Source organism: Schistocerca gregaria, chromosome 3 (assembly GCF_023897955.1).
Source record: "Schistocerca gregaria isolate iqSchGreg1 chromosome 3, iqSchGreg1.2, whole genome shotgun sequence".
Lineage (NCBI taxonomy): Eukaryota > Metazoa > Arthropoda > Insecta > Orthoptera > Acrididae > Schistocerca > Schistocerca gregaria.
This window is the reverse complement of record NC_064922.1, coordinates 894,598,274-894,611,466: the sequence shown is the minus strand read 5'-3', so window position 1 is coordinate 894,611,466 and position 13,193 is coordinate 894,598,274. Positions and strand designations below refer to the sequence as shown.

The 13,193-nt window shown below is 37.4% G+C and overlaps 1 protein-coding gene across 1 annotated transcript in view; it reads left to right on the top strand.

The window, feature by feature from the left end:
* The window catches only part of LOC126355198 (regulator of MON1-CCZ1 complex), a 90,121-nt gene that overhangs the window by 55,202 nt on the left and 21,726 nt on the right, over window positions 1-13,193 (top strand). Inside the window, exon 12 of the mRNA XM_050005427.1 lies at window positions 7,822-8,000. Coding sequence (XP_049861384.1) covers window positions 7,822-8,000 — 179 coding nt within the window. The remainder of the gene's footprint in view (window positions 1-7,821; window positions 8,001-13,193) is intronic.

Here is a 13,193-nt window from a genome sequence, read left to right as displayed (position 1 = left end):
TGAGTTCCTATAAACAGTGGCTGAGAAGTGTTTAATTTGTAAGTGTGATGTCAACAGTGTCCTATTTAATGTTAATGGATCAGGGACTGGATTGATAAATCCAAGAAATTTGAGAAAAGATGGGAATGCTGAAGTTTCCAGGGACTATGAGCATTTTTTTCATGCATATTGCAGGAAAGAGTTCACCAGAGCTAACTTAATGAAAAAAATTCAGAGAGAAGCTCTTTCAGAGACACCATCTGAAATGTCACATGGAACCTCACTTTTGCATTCAGCTGTAGTGAAATGCGGTTTTAAAACTGTCTGTTTTGTGTTAAAGCTGTTGAGCATGAATTTGTTGATAAACAGAAGGCAAATCTTGACAGCTGCAACAAAAAGCTTGCACTGCTCAATCCTTCCGTTAGGACAATATAATTACAGTTCTTGCACAGGAGAGGAAAGTTTAACTGGGAGTCACTATCCAAAGAAATATATGCTTTGTTGGGATCTACACACTGTAGATGCAAAATATGAACTGCTATCCAAAATATCTGAGAATTTCATAAAAAAACTGTACTTACCTCCTAATGTCCTCTGTCACCTTCAAAGTAGTCTCATTTGGTGTGTATGCAACAATTTCAGTGGTGTTCTCATTTTTGGAAGCACTTCTGGAAGTCTGCAGGACCCCATTGCAATTGTTCTTGGATATCTTCAATTGAGCCAAAATGTCGCCCTTGCAGTGCGACTTTCATCATCAGAAACAGGTAGAAGTCATACGGGGCTGGCAAGAAGGAAGGGTGGGGCACCATTGCCATGTTGCATTTGATCAGGAATTCCTTCACAGTGAGCAAGATGTGTGCAGGTCAGTTTTCAAGGTGCACCAACCAATCTTTATTTTTACACAACTCTCATCACATGCACCAAACATTTTCTCTGTCACCACAAAACCTCACTGTAAAACTGCCTGTTGACAGTCTGACCAGGTGGAACAAAATCCGTAAGCACTATTGTCTGAATGTCAAAAATAAAAGTCAGCATTGACTTCACGTTTCTGTGAACTTGTTGAGATTTTTACAGCCTTGGAGATGATGTCATTTTCCTTTATTATGGTTGCTGTTTTGTTTCAGAGTCACAACTGTAGATCCAAGATTCATCACCTGTTATGACTCTGGATAAGAATTTTGGACACTCTCATACTCTTTGTTGCTGCTCAATGCACATCTGAATACTGAGATTTCGTTGGTTGATGCTGAGAAGGCGAGGGACAAACTTTGCTGCAATTCATCTTGTCTTTATTTTGTTGGTTAGAATTTGTTGACTTGTACTATATAACAGCCAAAATCTTCTACAAACATAGTTAATTGTCTGCCTATGCTCTTTGTGAATCACATCACACACTTTGATTGTAATTTCTGGTGTTGTGCATACTGACTGTCAACCAGAATTTTCGTCATCTTGAACAGATTCTCAGCCTTCCTTGAAGTACTTGAACTATTCAAATATTCTTGCTTGACCCAGTGCTCACTCAACAAATGCCTCTGTCAGCATGGTTGGGTTTCAGCTACAGTTTTCTTCAACTTGAAACAGAATGAATTCCAAAACCGTTGCTCCTTGTTGTTATCTGTTTCACAATTCACAGAAGCACTGGAACATGCGCCACAACAACTTACAACTGCATGTGCCAAAGACGACACAACTTTGTGCCACAGTAGCTAAGAAATGTACCTCGGGACATCCAGCAGTGGATCATTATACTGCTACTGGTTTGATCGTTACAGTGAAATTCTTGGATAGTTTGGGTAGCAACTCGTATCATGATGGTAGCTACAAAATGTTCTTTACAGGCTCAGGATCTAGAATGAGAAAAAGAGGACACACTGAGGATGAAGAAATTTCTGCATCAATAGAGGAGAGATACTTAGTTCCATAGAGGGGAAATGATGACTGCCAGTTCACTTTAGATGAGCTTTTGAAGCAAGTTTCAAGAACAGAAAGGGGGGAAATACGAGGATTCCATAGTTTTGAGCACAATTTGCATTAGAAAACTGTTGTGTGTTTTTGTAGATTAGGTGAAAAATTGTTGAACTGTGTGTGGTATTCTTCAAAGTACAAAAACAAACAAGCAGAATGAGAGACTCATAAAAGCAGCTGCCACAGTAATCTTGGAAGATATTGAGTCAGTGGCATATGGCAGTTCTGTTTTTCCACCAGTTGAGAAATTCTGTAGTGGGCTGAGTAATTGATACCTCATACACTCCGTGCCTTCATGGACTGCAAGCTAGAGTATAAAAGGTGAAATAGAAAACTTAAAAGAATATGGTATCTATATTCCATGTTCTCTTTGCTGCCATTCACCCTTGGTCATCCATATCTTCTATCCTACAAGCTGTTACCTTCTGCATTCACAAGAAGTTTGAGTCAAAAAATTTGATCAGTTATCTCTTGCTGGTTTGGGGTTCAGTGGAACTTTTCATGAAACTCAACACCTGAAACTATCAAATGTCAACTAATTGAAGAGCCTGCTCCAGTTGTAACATTCTGTCAATATAAATTCAACAATACCACCTAATGAGGCCCAGAGGTTTAAATCAGCTCCCTCAGCAACGAAGTAGGTCAGCTAGGTGTTATGCAACTTAAGACATTTAACATAAGAGGAGCAATGCACTGCAAGATTCTGTTGTTCTAGACTTGACCATGATCATTCCCATTCCATCGTACATATTCATACCCACCTTGCAAGATATGCTGTGGATGTGTGCTAAGTGACTTCACTCAGTGCTGCCCACTGTACAAGTGCTAGCAATTCCTGAATGGAAACGGTTTATGCAGTCCATTAATAACAAAATCAATGGTGAGAGAAGTGCAGTAATTTTCCTACCATTTATTAATTCACCTCCAAATGGCTACAAACTGGTGTACTCAACTTTACAATATGCTGTCAATGACAGCCACCAGGAAGGTGCCACATTTATAAATCCAGTCCCTTTCCCATAAATATTACATATGTCACTGACAACATCACACTTACAAATTAAATACTTTGCAGTTGTTGTTTATACAAATGTATTTACCTAAGAACTTGCAAATAACTGCAAATATGTATTTACTTAATAAACTGAAAATAACTCCATTATATAAACATGAGAACAGTGATGATGTTTTGTCTATTCATATGAGGGAGCGGGAGAGAGACTGTTGAGGAGGTATAACACTGAAACTCCCAGTAGATGCTTCTTGTGGTGTAGTGGGATACAAAGAGTGGGAATTAGCGTGCTTGCTCTTTAGTTTTAGACCCACAAAGGTGGGAAGGGCGTAATCACATTCCTGTGATCTACTTTCCCTCACACTTTTGTCCTCCAAGCCCCCACATGCTATCCTCTTGTATATGTCACATCAGCAGAACATAATTTAACTCTTAATATGGCTCTGCTGCACTTAGATGCTGTTCATATATTTAATATTTATTCTAAATCCACTTTATTTAACAATAAGCATTAATTTTATAGAATTAAAACACTATTTATAATAATTTGTAATCATTTAATCCCCTGTCTCACACAGATTATTAGTCCTAGGGAAAAATGAACACAACCTTTTTAGTAGGAAATTTAATGTACTTAAATTTTGTACTGGGATACGTATTCACTACAGTCTGCACACACACACACACACACACACACACACACACACACACACCACTACCATCAGTCGGGAGTTTTAGTTAGTATGTTGGTTGTGACACTCCTTACTACTATTGTACAAAAAATTAATTTGCACCTTCATGAATTGTGTCTCTTATTTCCCATCATTGATAGGACTAGATAGAGTTTATCATTATAAGCTCAAGTAAATCCAATTTGCTTCTTATACAAAACTTAACCATAGTGTAGAATACATAGCAAGGCATAAACAAAACACGAGTACACAGTTACGGGCAAACTTCAGTACCGGCTGTGGTTACCCCAATCAGAAATATGTTATGTTAATAGTGGCATTTTTGAGCTAATATGAAGTGAATGCCATTATTCATGCAACTCTCTGCATGAGTATTGGTCTGGGGAGGAAGACTGCAGGCAACAGTGCAACTCTTGAGAAGTCTAGGCAAGGTGGGAGGTCGAGCTGGTCATTACATGCATTTGCTTTGGTGCTGATGATAATTATTCTTCGATAACATGAGAATTGTGTGATTGAGTGGTGTCATCTTGTAGTCTGAAATCGTTACCTATCACATCAATATAAGGATTTTCAGTAGTGTGAAAGATGTAATCTTTATGATATGCTCTGTCACAGTTTCAAAGGGAAAGATTTGGAGTTCTGTATGCCCACATAATGATACACAGTACTATACACTGATGCTGCTTCATCTGACAGATACTTTTAGATGTTTATTTGATGGATAATAATTTCAGACTTCTCGCCAAATTGGAACATTTTTATCATCATCTAGAAAGTGAATCAGAGGCATGTTCATCAAGAGGACAATAACAGTCATTTGCAGTCCACTGTGCATAGGTGTGCCCACTACACATGCTCTCTGCCATGGTTAGTGATGTGACGTACACATGCGACTGGGTGGCTCCTTTCCAACCCACCTTCAGGGAGCTTTCCTCGCCAAGTATTCAGTGAGATCACCTTTCTGGTGGCTACAGGAAGGGCAGACAGTATATAGTATATGCTGTGGTCTTGGTTCTTTAATGCTTGGCATATGGCTGACATAATGTTATGGTGCTTGCAGGAAATAGGAATGTGTGGCAGATGTAATATTACATCACAGCTGTTATGATGATTTTCAGCAGTGTCAAACGTGATTTACAGCCCCTGCAAACATCTGTCACGTTTGTAGGCTTTGTAGTTTTTGCTAGATGGTAACAGCAGTATCACTGGAAAAATTCATCATTTTTGAAACCTTTATCATCTCTTGTTTCTTAGGCATTCAAGCTCTCTCTGTTTTGTGCATTTTGTGAAGAGGAGAAACTTCTGGAGCAAATGTTTACAAACTCCTTTATGAATCTGCAGATAATGAGAATAAAATATATGATGAAGATTCAGATTACACATTAACATATTATTTTTCCTGATTGTGTTGTTATGAAAGATATTCCTGCAGGTAAATCAGGAAAGAAAACTGAGGATATGATTCCAGTGAGTGTAGTGTTGGACTACCTATCTTTTCATGTTTCAGTTTGCATCACATGGTACTCTACCATAAATGCTAAAGTTTGGTTTGTACTATTGTTTTGTGCATTTCTTTAGAATTAAATGGGATGTAAAAGAAATTTAAATGGAAAGATCACTTGTTTGCTTACCAGGGTATGTACCTGAATACCAGAACTGCTGTTCAATCTTTCTCTGTGATAATCGTTATTAAATCAAAGTTTGATCTCTGGATTCAGATTTAACACTAACAACGCCAAAATATGTATATTTATAGTAGAAATTCGAATAAACCTAATAATGTTTAGAAATTCCGTCTACATATTTATATATACAAGTTACAACTTAAAGAAAATCCTATGTCAGCCAGTCCAGAGGTAATGTGAGCTACATACAAAACCTGTGCCATAAGTGTTAAGAGCATAACTGCAAATTATCAGTCATGGCATAGTATGTGGCCCTTGTCTACCCTTGACTGAATCTTTCAGAGGTGTATACTGTGGTTAGAAACTATTAGCAGAATCTATGAATAATAGAAGGATGGATTGCCTAATAAATACACCTCAGTGCTGTTCAGTCAAGTTGTGTATCCCAGCTGTCTGAGATCACTACCACAGCAACAACTTTCCTTGTACTCTCAAACATGCAACTGTCTGCTGTGCATTTAGGACACCAGTGAAGTCCAGTGGTTCTGGTGTGCATGATGTAGTTTTGGGTAGCTCTTTGTCAATAATGTTTTCAACTCATGTTTTTGGCTAGCTAAAACTAAAGCTATTCTCAACCTGAATATCCCTGTACTGTACAGGAATGTTCCTGTTGGAGGTGATACAACCATATCTTAACTGATCAGCCTCATCAGATATGGGGGGAGGGGGGGGGGGGGGCACTTACCGTTTAACACAGACTCAAAACTGTGGTGCATTTAAAAATTTTTCACGTATACTGTTCATTTCCAAATGAGAAAGAAACGATAGGTGACAGGAAAATTTCTATACCTGCAGAGGAGTGAATTTCAAGTCTTTGGGTTTGCAGTCTGATGTCTGATGTTTTTAGGTGGCAGTTATTTTTTTGCCTTTCACTGATTTATGTCACATCATTCAGTCAAAATGCAAAAGAAAAAGTTACTTGATGGGAGGGCTATTTCCATTCTACATAAATGTATGAGGGGCGTTCAGTAAGCAATGAAATACATTTTTTTCTGAAAGCAGGTTGGTTTCATTCAGTATTCCAGTACACCATATTATTCCCCACTCGTTTGGCTACAAATTCCTATTTTTCAATATAATCTCTGTTCAGTGGGATGGCCATATGCAACTTTACTGGGGGGCCTGTGTGCCCAAATGGTATCATTCCACTAGTTGACATCTGAATCAATGTCTTGCTGCTTCATTAACCTCCCTGTCATCCATATACTGCTTTCTACAGAGCCCATCTTTCATTGGACCAAACAGATGGAAGTCAGAAAATGCTAGGTCCAAACTGTAGGGCGCATGGGTAAGAACTGTTGCCGGCCACCATAGCTGAGCGGTTCTAGGCGCTTCAGTCCGGAACCGTGCGACTGCTACAGTTGCAGGTTCGAATCCTGCCTCGGGCATGGATGTGTGTGATGTCCCTTAGGTTAGTTAGGTTTAAGTAGTTCTAGGGGCTGATGACCTCAGATGTTCAGTCCCATAGTGCTCAGAGCCATTTGAACCATTTAAGAACTGTTAACTGAAATTTGTTAGCTCCTCCCAGATGTGCAGATTTGCATGAGGCTCTGCATTGTCATGGAGAAGGAGAAGTTTGTTGGCATTTTTGTGGCGACAAACACGATGAAGTCATTTCCAACACTGCAGGAGTCACAGCTGTGTGTCCTGCTGGCACGCAGGATATTGGACAGGTTTTCGTGACCTTGTTGTGATGGTGACTCATCCTACTTTTTTTCAGTGCCAGGTTTTCATAGACATTCTGCAAGCATGTAGGAATACCTACGATGTCCTGGGTTCCCTACCAAAAGAAACTCAGTGCCAGCTGCTTGCTTGGAAAGCACCTCCATTACAGCTGCCATTTTGAAAGCTACTTGTAGCAACACCACCTGTGAGAAATTCACAAGACTGCTGGGTCTCAAGTGGGAATAAGTCCACCATGTCCCACAACAAATTCCACAGTTTTTCAGCTGACCATGGCAGAGAAAAAAAAAAAAAAAAAAAAACATTCTCGCATTACTTATTGAATGCCCTTCACATTACTGAATACACCTGCACAAAGACGACTAAATTCATGTAGAAGTAGTATGGCAAATGCATATATGTGTCAGTGAGAAGTAAGTAGATCTCTGCTTTCTGGTTAGGTACATATTATACTCAAACATGTTTCAGTACTATTTTTTATCTTCAAAGTGAGTTTTCTTGTATTCCAGTTGTAGTTTTCTCAATTCTAATAATTTTGTGACATCAGTGCTACAGAAATAAATGTCATATTTTTTGATACAAAAGAAGTAAATAGCATAGAAATACACTTCTGTTGCAATATCTGCTGATTTTGAGTGGAAATTTAGTCTTCATTGATGTTTTTAAATACTTTGTGTGTTTAGCTGGAGAGTGTTTCCAGTTTTTTTATTATATTCTGAGGCTTGTCTTTCATGAATATGAGTTTTAGGATGGCATATATTGTAGGATTAAGTGATTCAGTTTATGCATCCTGTTGCAGGAGGTGGCAAATTTGTGGTGTGGGTGTTGTTGGAGTACATCCGTTCTCTGACAGATTATCACATACCAGTGCAACACTATCTTCATGAACTAGTGATTAATTCATTAGTTCACTATAAGGCATATTACCAGTTGCATCAGTTGCTGCAATACCATGTGGTATCAGATTCCAAACCACTGGTAAGTTATTTCACTGTGACTTCTCAAAAATACTCCTTCCTTGGTTACATAATTATTTAATTAAAAAAAAAAATTAAAACTGTGTGCCAGACTGGGACTCAAACCCAAACCTTGCCTTTCACAAAACAGTGCATACTCCACTGGACAGTGAAAGATTCTGTCTGGGATGAAAATATAGTTTAAAATTATATGCAACACTTAGTATCAGTTTTTACTGTGCATGTATCATTAAATTATATAACTGCCCTGCTTGAAAACTACTGGGTTCTATTGTCGGAATTTGGCTATTGTATGAGCCATGCCAGACTTAAGTTGATTTGTGCTGAGGAAATTGTAGTGGGATTTTAACTTGTCCATTCCTCCATGTTAGCTGGCCCACCACAAATGAAGTTGGGTACTCCACTAGAAAAATAAATCTGAGATTATTTAAATTTCATTCTATTTTTAGTTGACATAAATCAGTCACCCACATATTTTATTTACATTTATTAAAATTAATTAATTAAGTTAAATCTAGGGCATAATGGGTAGTCTCCCCAAGACCCATAAAATGTAAGCTTCTGTGCCCATAAATGTTATGTTATAATTATTAAAAATATCCAGGCTATTCTGCCATGGTTGAATGGCATTTCTTGATGCTTTCTGCATTTTGTCTCCTTCTGTGGAGGAAATTTTCAAGGAGGTTCAGTACGTTAGTGGCTCACTCTTCACTGAAGTGGAAATTTCATAGAAAGATACATCCACAGAAGGGCAAGACATCACACAATTCATCTTTCAAATTTCAAGCTGTAGCAGAACATGCTTTGCAGTCAAAAAACCACAGGATTCAATTTGATAAGATGCAGGACCTGCCAGCTAAGAGCAGGTCTATGGTAGACTGTACAGCGAAAACATGGGAATTGTCAAACAAGCCATTGGAAACAAGAAAACTCTCCATCTGTCAATGCAGTAAAGTGGAAATAAGCAAGCAGCAGTGATGTGAACTTTTTTTTTCTGTAACATAGTTTAGACACTTAAAGATTTTCCCATGACAGCATCACACTGTCTACATTTTCTGAACTTCCCTCATAAGATCTAGTCTTAACATGGATTTTTTGTTTTGTTTCAGATGACCTCTTAACTTTGTCACACAAATGTGGAATAATAACTAAATACACTGAAAAGTAATAGTAATAATAGTAGTAATAATAATAATAATAATAATAATAATAATAATTATTATTATTATTATTATTATTATTATTATTATTATTATTATTATTATTATTATTATTATAATAATAACTATTCAGACAATGAACACATATGATATGTTAAAATCACTGGAACAGAAACTTAGTGCTAAAAGCAAGAGCCTAAAGTGATATAAAGAATTTTACTGACCTCTAAGGAAATCAACGAGCAATATGAGCTTCCTGATCAACAAGAAATGGTACATACCTGGTCTTCCAAATGGACACAAGAAGTGAACTATGAGCCAAGTAACAGCTGAATTAAAAATGAGAAAGGAAGAATAAAACATCTGCAAGAAATTGAAAGCCATACTGTCAGTAGTAAAGATGTCACTGTGCCAATAACATCAACATTAAACTGGAAAGCAACAAGCCCAGATAACACACCAAATTTGTAGCTTAAATTCAACTTGCACCTACTTCACTAAGCATTTCAGTATTATTGAACAGCCCACTATTATACCAAAATAATACAACAGACCCCTCCAAATATACAAAACACTGGACCAACATGTTTACACACAATGTGTGAAGTGTTCACATCAAATGAGTGTTCACATCAAATGTAAAGAAAATGCCATATAGACACAAAGTACTGCCAAAAGAGCAGAAAAACTGTATGAAGAAATCTTTAGGTTGCAAAGAACAGCTTATTATAGTCTGCCATACTAGAGGAGGAACCAGATAAAAACCGTAATGTATTTATCACCCACATTGATTACAAAAAAGCCTTTGATTCCATTCCACATACATGGATTATTTAAGTTCTGTTGATTTATGAGAAAAATGGTTCAGTCATCAATACTGTCTCATCCATGATGATGAAGCAGTGGAAGACACATTTACATCTGAAAGGCAACAACAAAATTATAACAGCAACCAATTAAATATTTTATGGGGACAGCTTCAGACTCTTGTGGTTCTGTTTATCCCTCAATCCTTGTCTATATATGAATGAATATTCTGCAAGCTACTGTACTGTCCATTGTGAGGACACATCATACCAATCTTATGGATTTTCTCCTATTCCACTCACATGTCGAGAGAGGGGGAAAATATCTATCTAAATGCCTCTCATCATCCAGATGCAAGACATATGTTGGCATCAGCATAATGATTGCATAATCCTCTTCAAATAGAGGTTCTCTAAATCATGAGAAATATGTTTCCTTTCTTACACAGATTCCCACGTAAGTTGCTTGAGTGTGTCTGTTATATTTCCATATGGGCTGTAATGACCTTTAATGATCTTACTAGCATTTGTCTGTATTGATTTGATGTCTGTTGTCATACCTGTTTTATAAGGTCTGAAAACACTGGAACAACATTCTAGGATTGGTTTGCACTAGCCTCTTATAAGTGATTTCCTTTATAGCTGCACTGCACTTCCCATAACTGTACTAAAAAATCTAAGTCCTCCATTTGTCACCCTTAATACTAATTTTGTGTGATTGTCCCATTTCATATCGCTTTTTAGTGTTACCCACAAATTCTTATATGATATATTATGCTACAGGTGTTCACTAATCTTGTAATCAGGTACTGTTGTGTGTGTAATTAGATACAGTATCTTTTTATTATAGGTACTATTTTACTTTTATCCACAGTTAATTGGAGCTGCCATTCAGTAAACAAAGTATAAATTTTGTCCAAGTCTTTCTGCAATCCCTTGTGATCACCGAACAACGATACTTTCCTGTACACGACTGCATCATCAGCAGTCAATCTTATAGTGCTGCTGAACCTATTTGATAAATCATTTGTATATGTTGAAAACATTAGAGATACTATTGCACTTCTTTGGGGCACACACAATGTTACATTCATTTCTGTGGAACATTTGCATTCCAATATAATGTACCGAGTTCTGTTAGTTCAACATTCATAAAGCCAATCACATATTGATTAAGATACTCTGTATGTTCTTATAGTGATTAGAAGTTGATGATGTGGTACAGTGTTGAATGTTTTGTGGACATCTAAGAAGACACAATCTATCTCTACACCTGCATATGTTGTTTACAGGATGTCATGAGTAAATGAAACAAGCTGCGTTTCACATAAGTGTTGTTTTCTGAATCAATGCTGATTCTTTGAGTGAATCTTATTTTCCTCCAAGAATGTCATGTGAGAGCTTAGAATATGCTCTAGGATACTAGGACAGAGGGACATTAATGATATTGACTTATAAACCTGTGCATCCAGTCTATTACCCTTTCTGCAACCAGGAGTGAAGGGTCCACTTTTCCAGTGACACAGGACTATTCACTGCATATAAGTGATTCTAATTCTGTGGTATCTGCAAAGTAAAACCTAATTGGAATTCTGTCAGTGACTGGTGCGTTGTTTGCTCTGAGTAGTTTTCATTTTTCTTTTTTTCATTTTTTTCCATATTGTTAGAATGTGTGTGTATGGTGGCCATTAGAATTCATGTATGTGTGTGTATGGTGGCCAGACATAGGTACATCAGTAGTCTTGCATGAATACATTTTGAAATGCAAAATTTAAAATTTCTGATTTCTACCTGCTCTCTCCAGTTTCAAAACCAGATGAATCCATGAGAGATTGAATGGAAGGTTTGGACCAATTAATTGACTTTACATATGACCAGAATTTTCTAGGACTTTCTGAGAAAGCTTTTTCCAGGATCTGACTGTGAAAATTATTGTGAGCTTCACATACAGCTCCCTTTACAGATGCAGAAGTTGCTATTAAATTTTCTTTGTCAACATCCCTTCAGTTTCTCTTGTAGCCAGAGTGCACTAGATGCTGTTTTCACAACATTCTGTGAATGATAACGTTAAATAAGGGTGGATCTTTTTTATCTTTTATTACTTAGCTTGGATCATACTTATTCATACCATGGTTTATAACATCTCTCAAATTTAATCACAGTTTTTCTGTATTTTGCAGATATGAACTAAATGTTATAAGTTCATCTCTTACATATGAGATCTGTTCAAAAAATTCCAGAACACTCATAATTTTGTGCCAGTTGTACATTGGAGAGAAATGTGGTTGGCATCACTGCATATGCCTGTGTTTAATGTGTAATTACTGGAAGTTTCACTGTTGTATATCTGTTAGTTATACTTCAGTGTTGTATAAAGTAGAATATTTTGTCAAAAAACAAAGATGATGTAACTTACCAAACAAAAGCGCTGGCAGGTCGATAGACACACAAATAAACCCAAACACACACACAAAATTCAAGCTTTCGCAACCAATGGTTGCTTCTTTAGGAAAGAGGGAAGGAGAGGGAAAGATGAAAGGATGTGGGTTTTAAGGGAGAGGGTAAGGAGTCATTCCAATCCCGGGAGCGGAAAGACTTGCCTTAAGGGGAGAAAAGGACCGGTATACACTCGCTAGCGCGCGCGCGCGCGCACATATCCATCCGCACATACACAGACACAAGCAGACGTTTGTAAAGGTAAAGAGTTTGGGCAGAGATGTCAGTCGAGGCGGAAGTACCTCGACTGACATTCGCCTCGACTGACATCTCTGCCCAAACATCATCCCTGCAGTAGTACTAGCTACTGGCAGAGCCTACAGGATCTAAAATTCCATCCTCCACTCTGTTTTTGTTTATTTATGTATTTATTCGTCCACGGATAATATGATAATGTAAAGGATTTGTCATAGTGCTAAGAAAATAAATAGCTCAAATATGCAGACACATTGAATTTATGGCAATAGAACAGGTGGTTGACTGTGGCCTTGCTGAAGGAACCATCCTGGCATTAACCTGACATAATTTAGGTAAACTGCAGAAAACCTAAACCAGCAACATCAGACACACAAAGCTCCATCCTTCCAAATATGAAGTCAGTGTCATAACAACTGCATTCGATTTATCTCAATAGTGTAGTTCATACACAATTTGTGCTAGATAACTTATAGCACAATAAAAATAGTTTTGCACTGTTGGCAAATGCAGAGAGCAGTTTTACAGAATAGTATG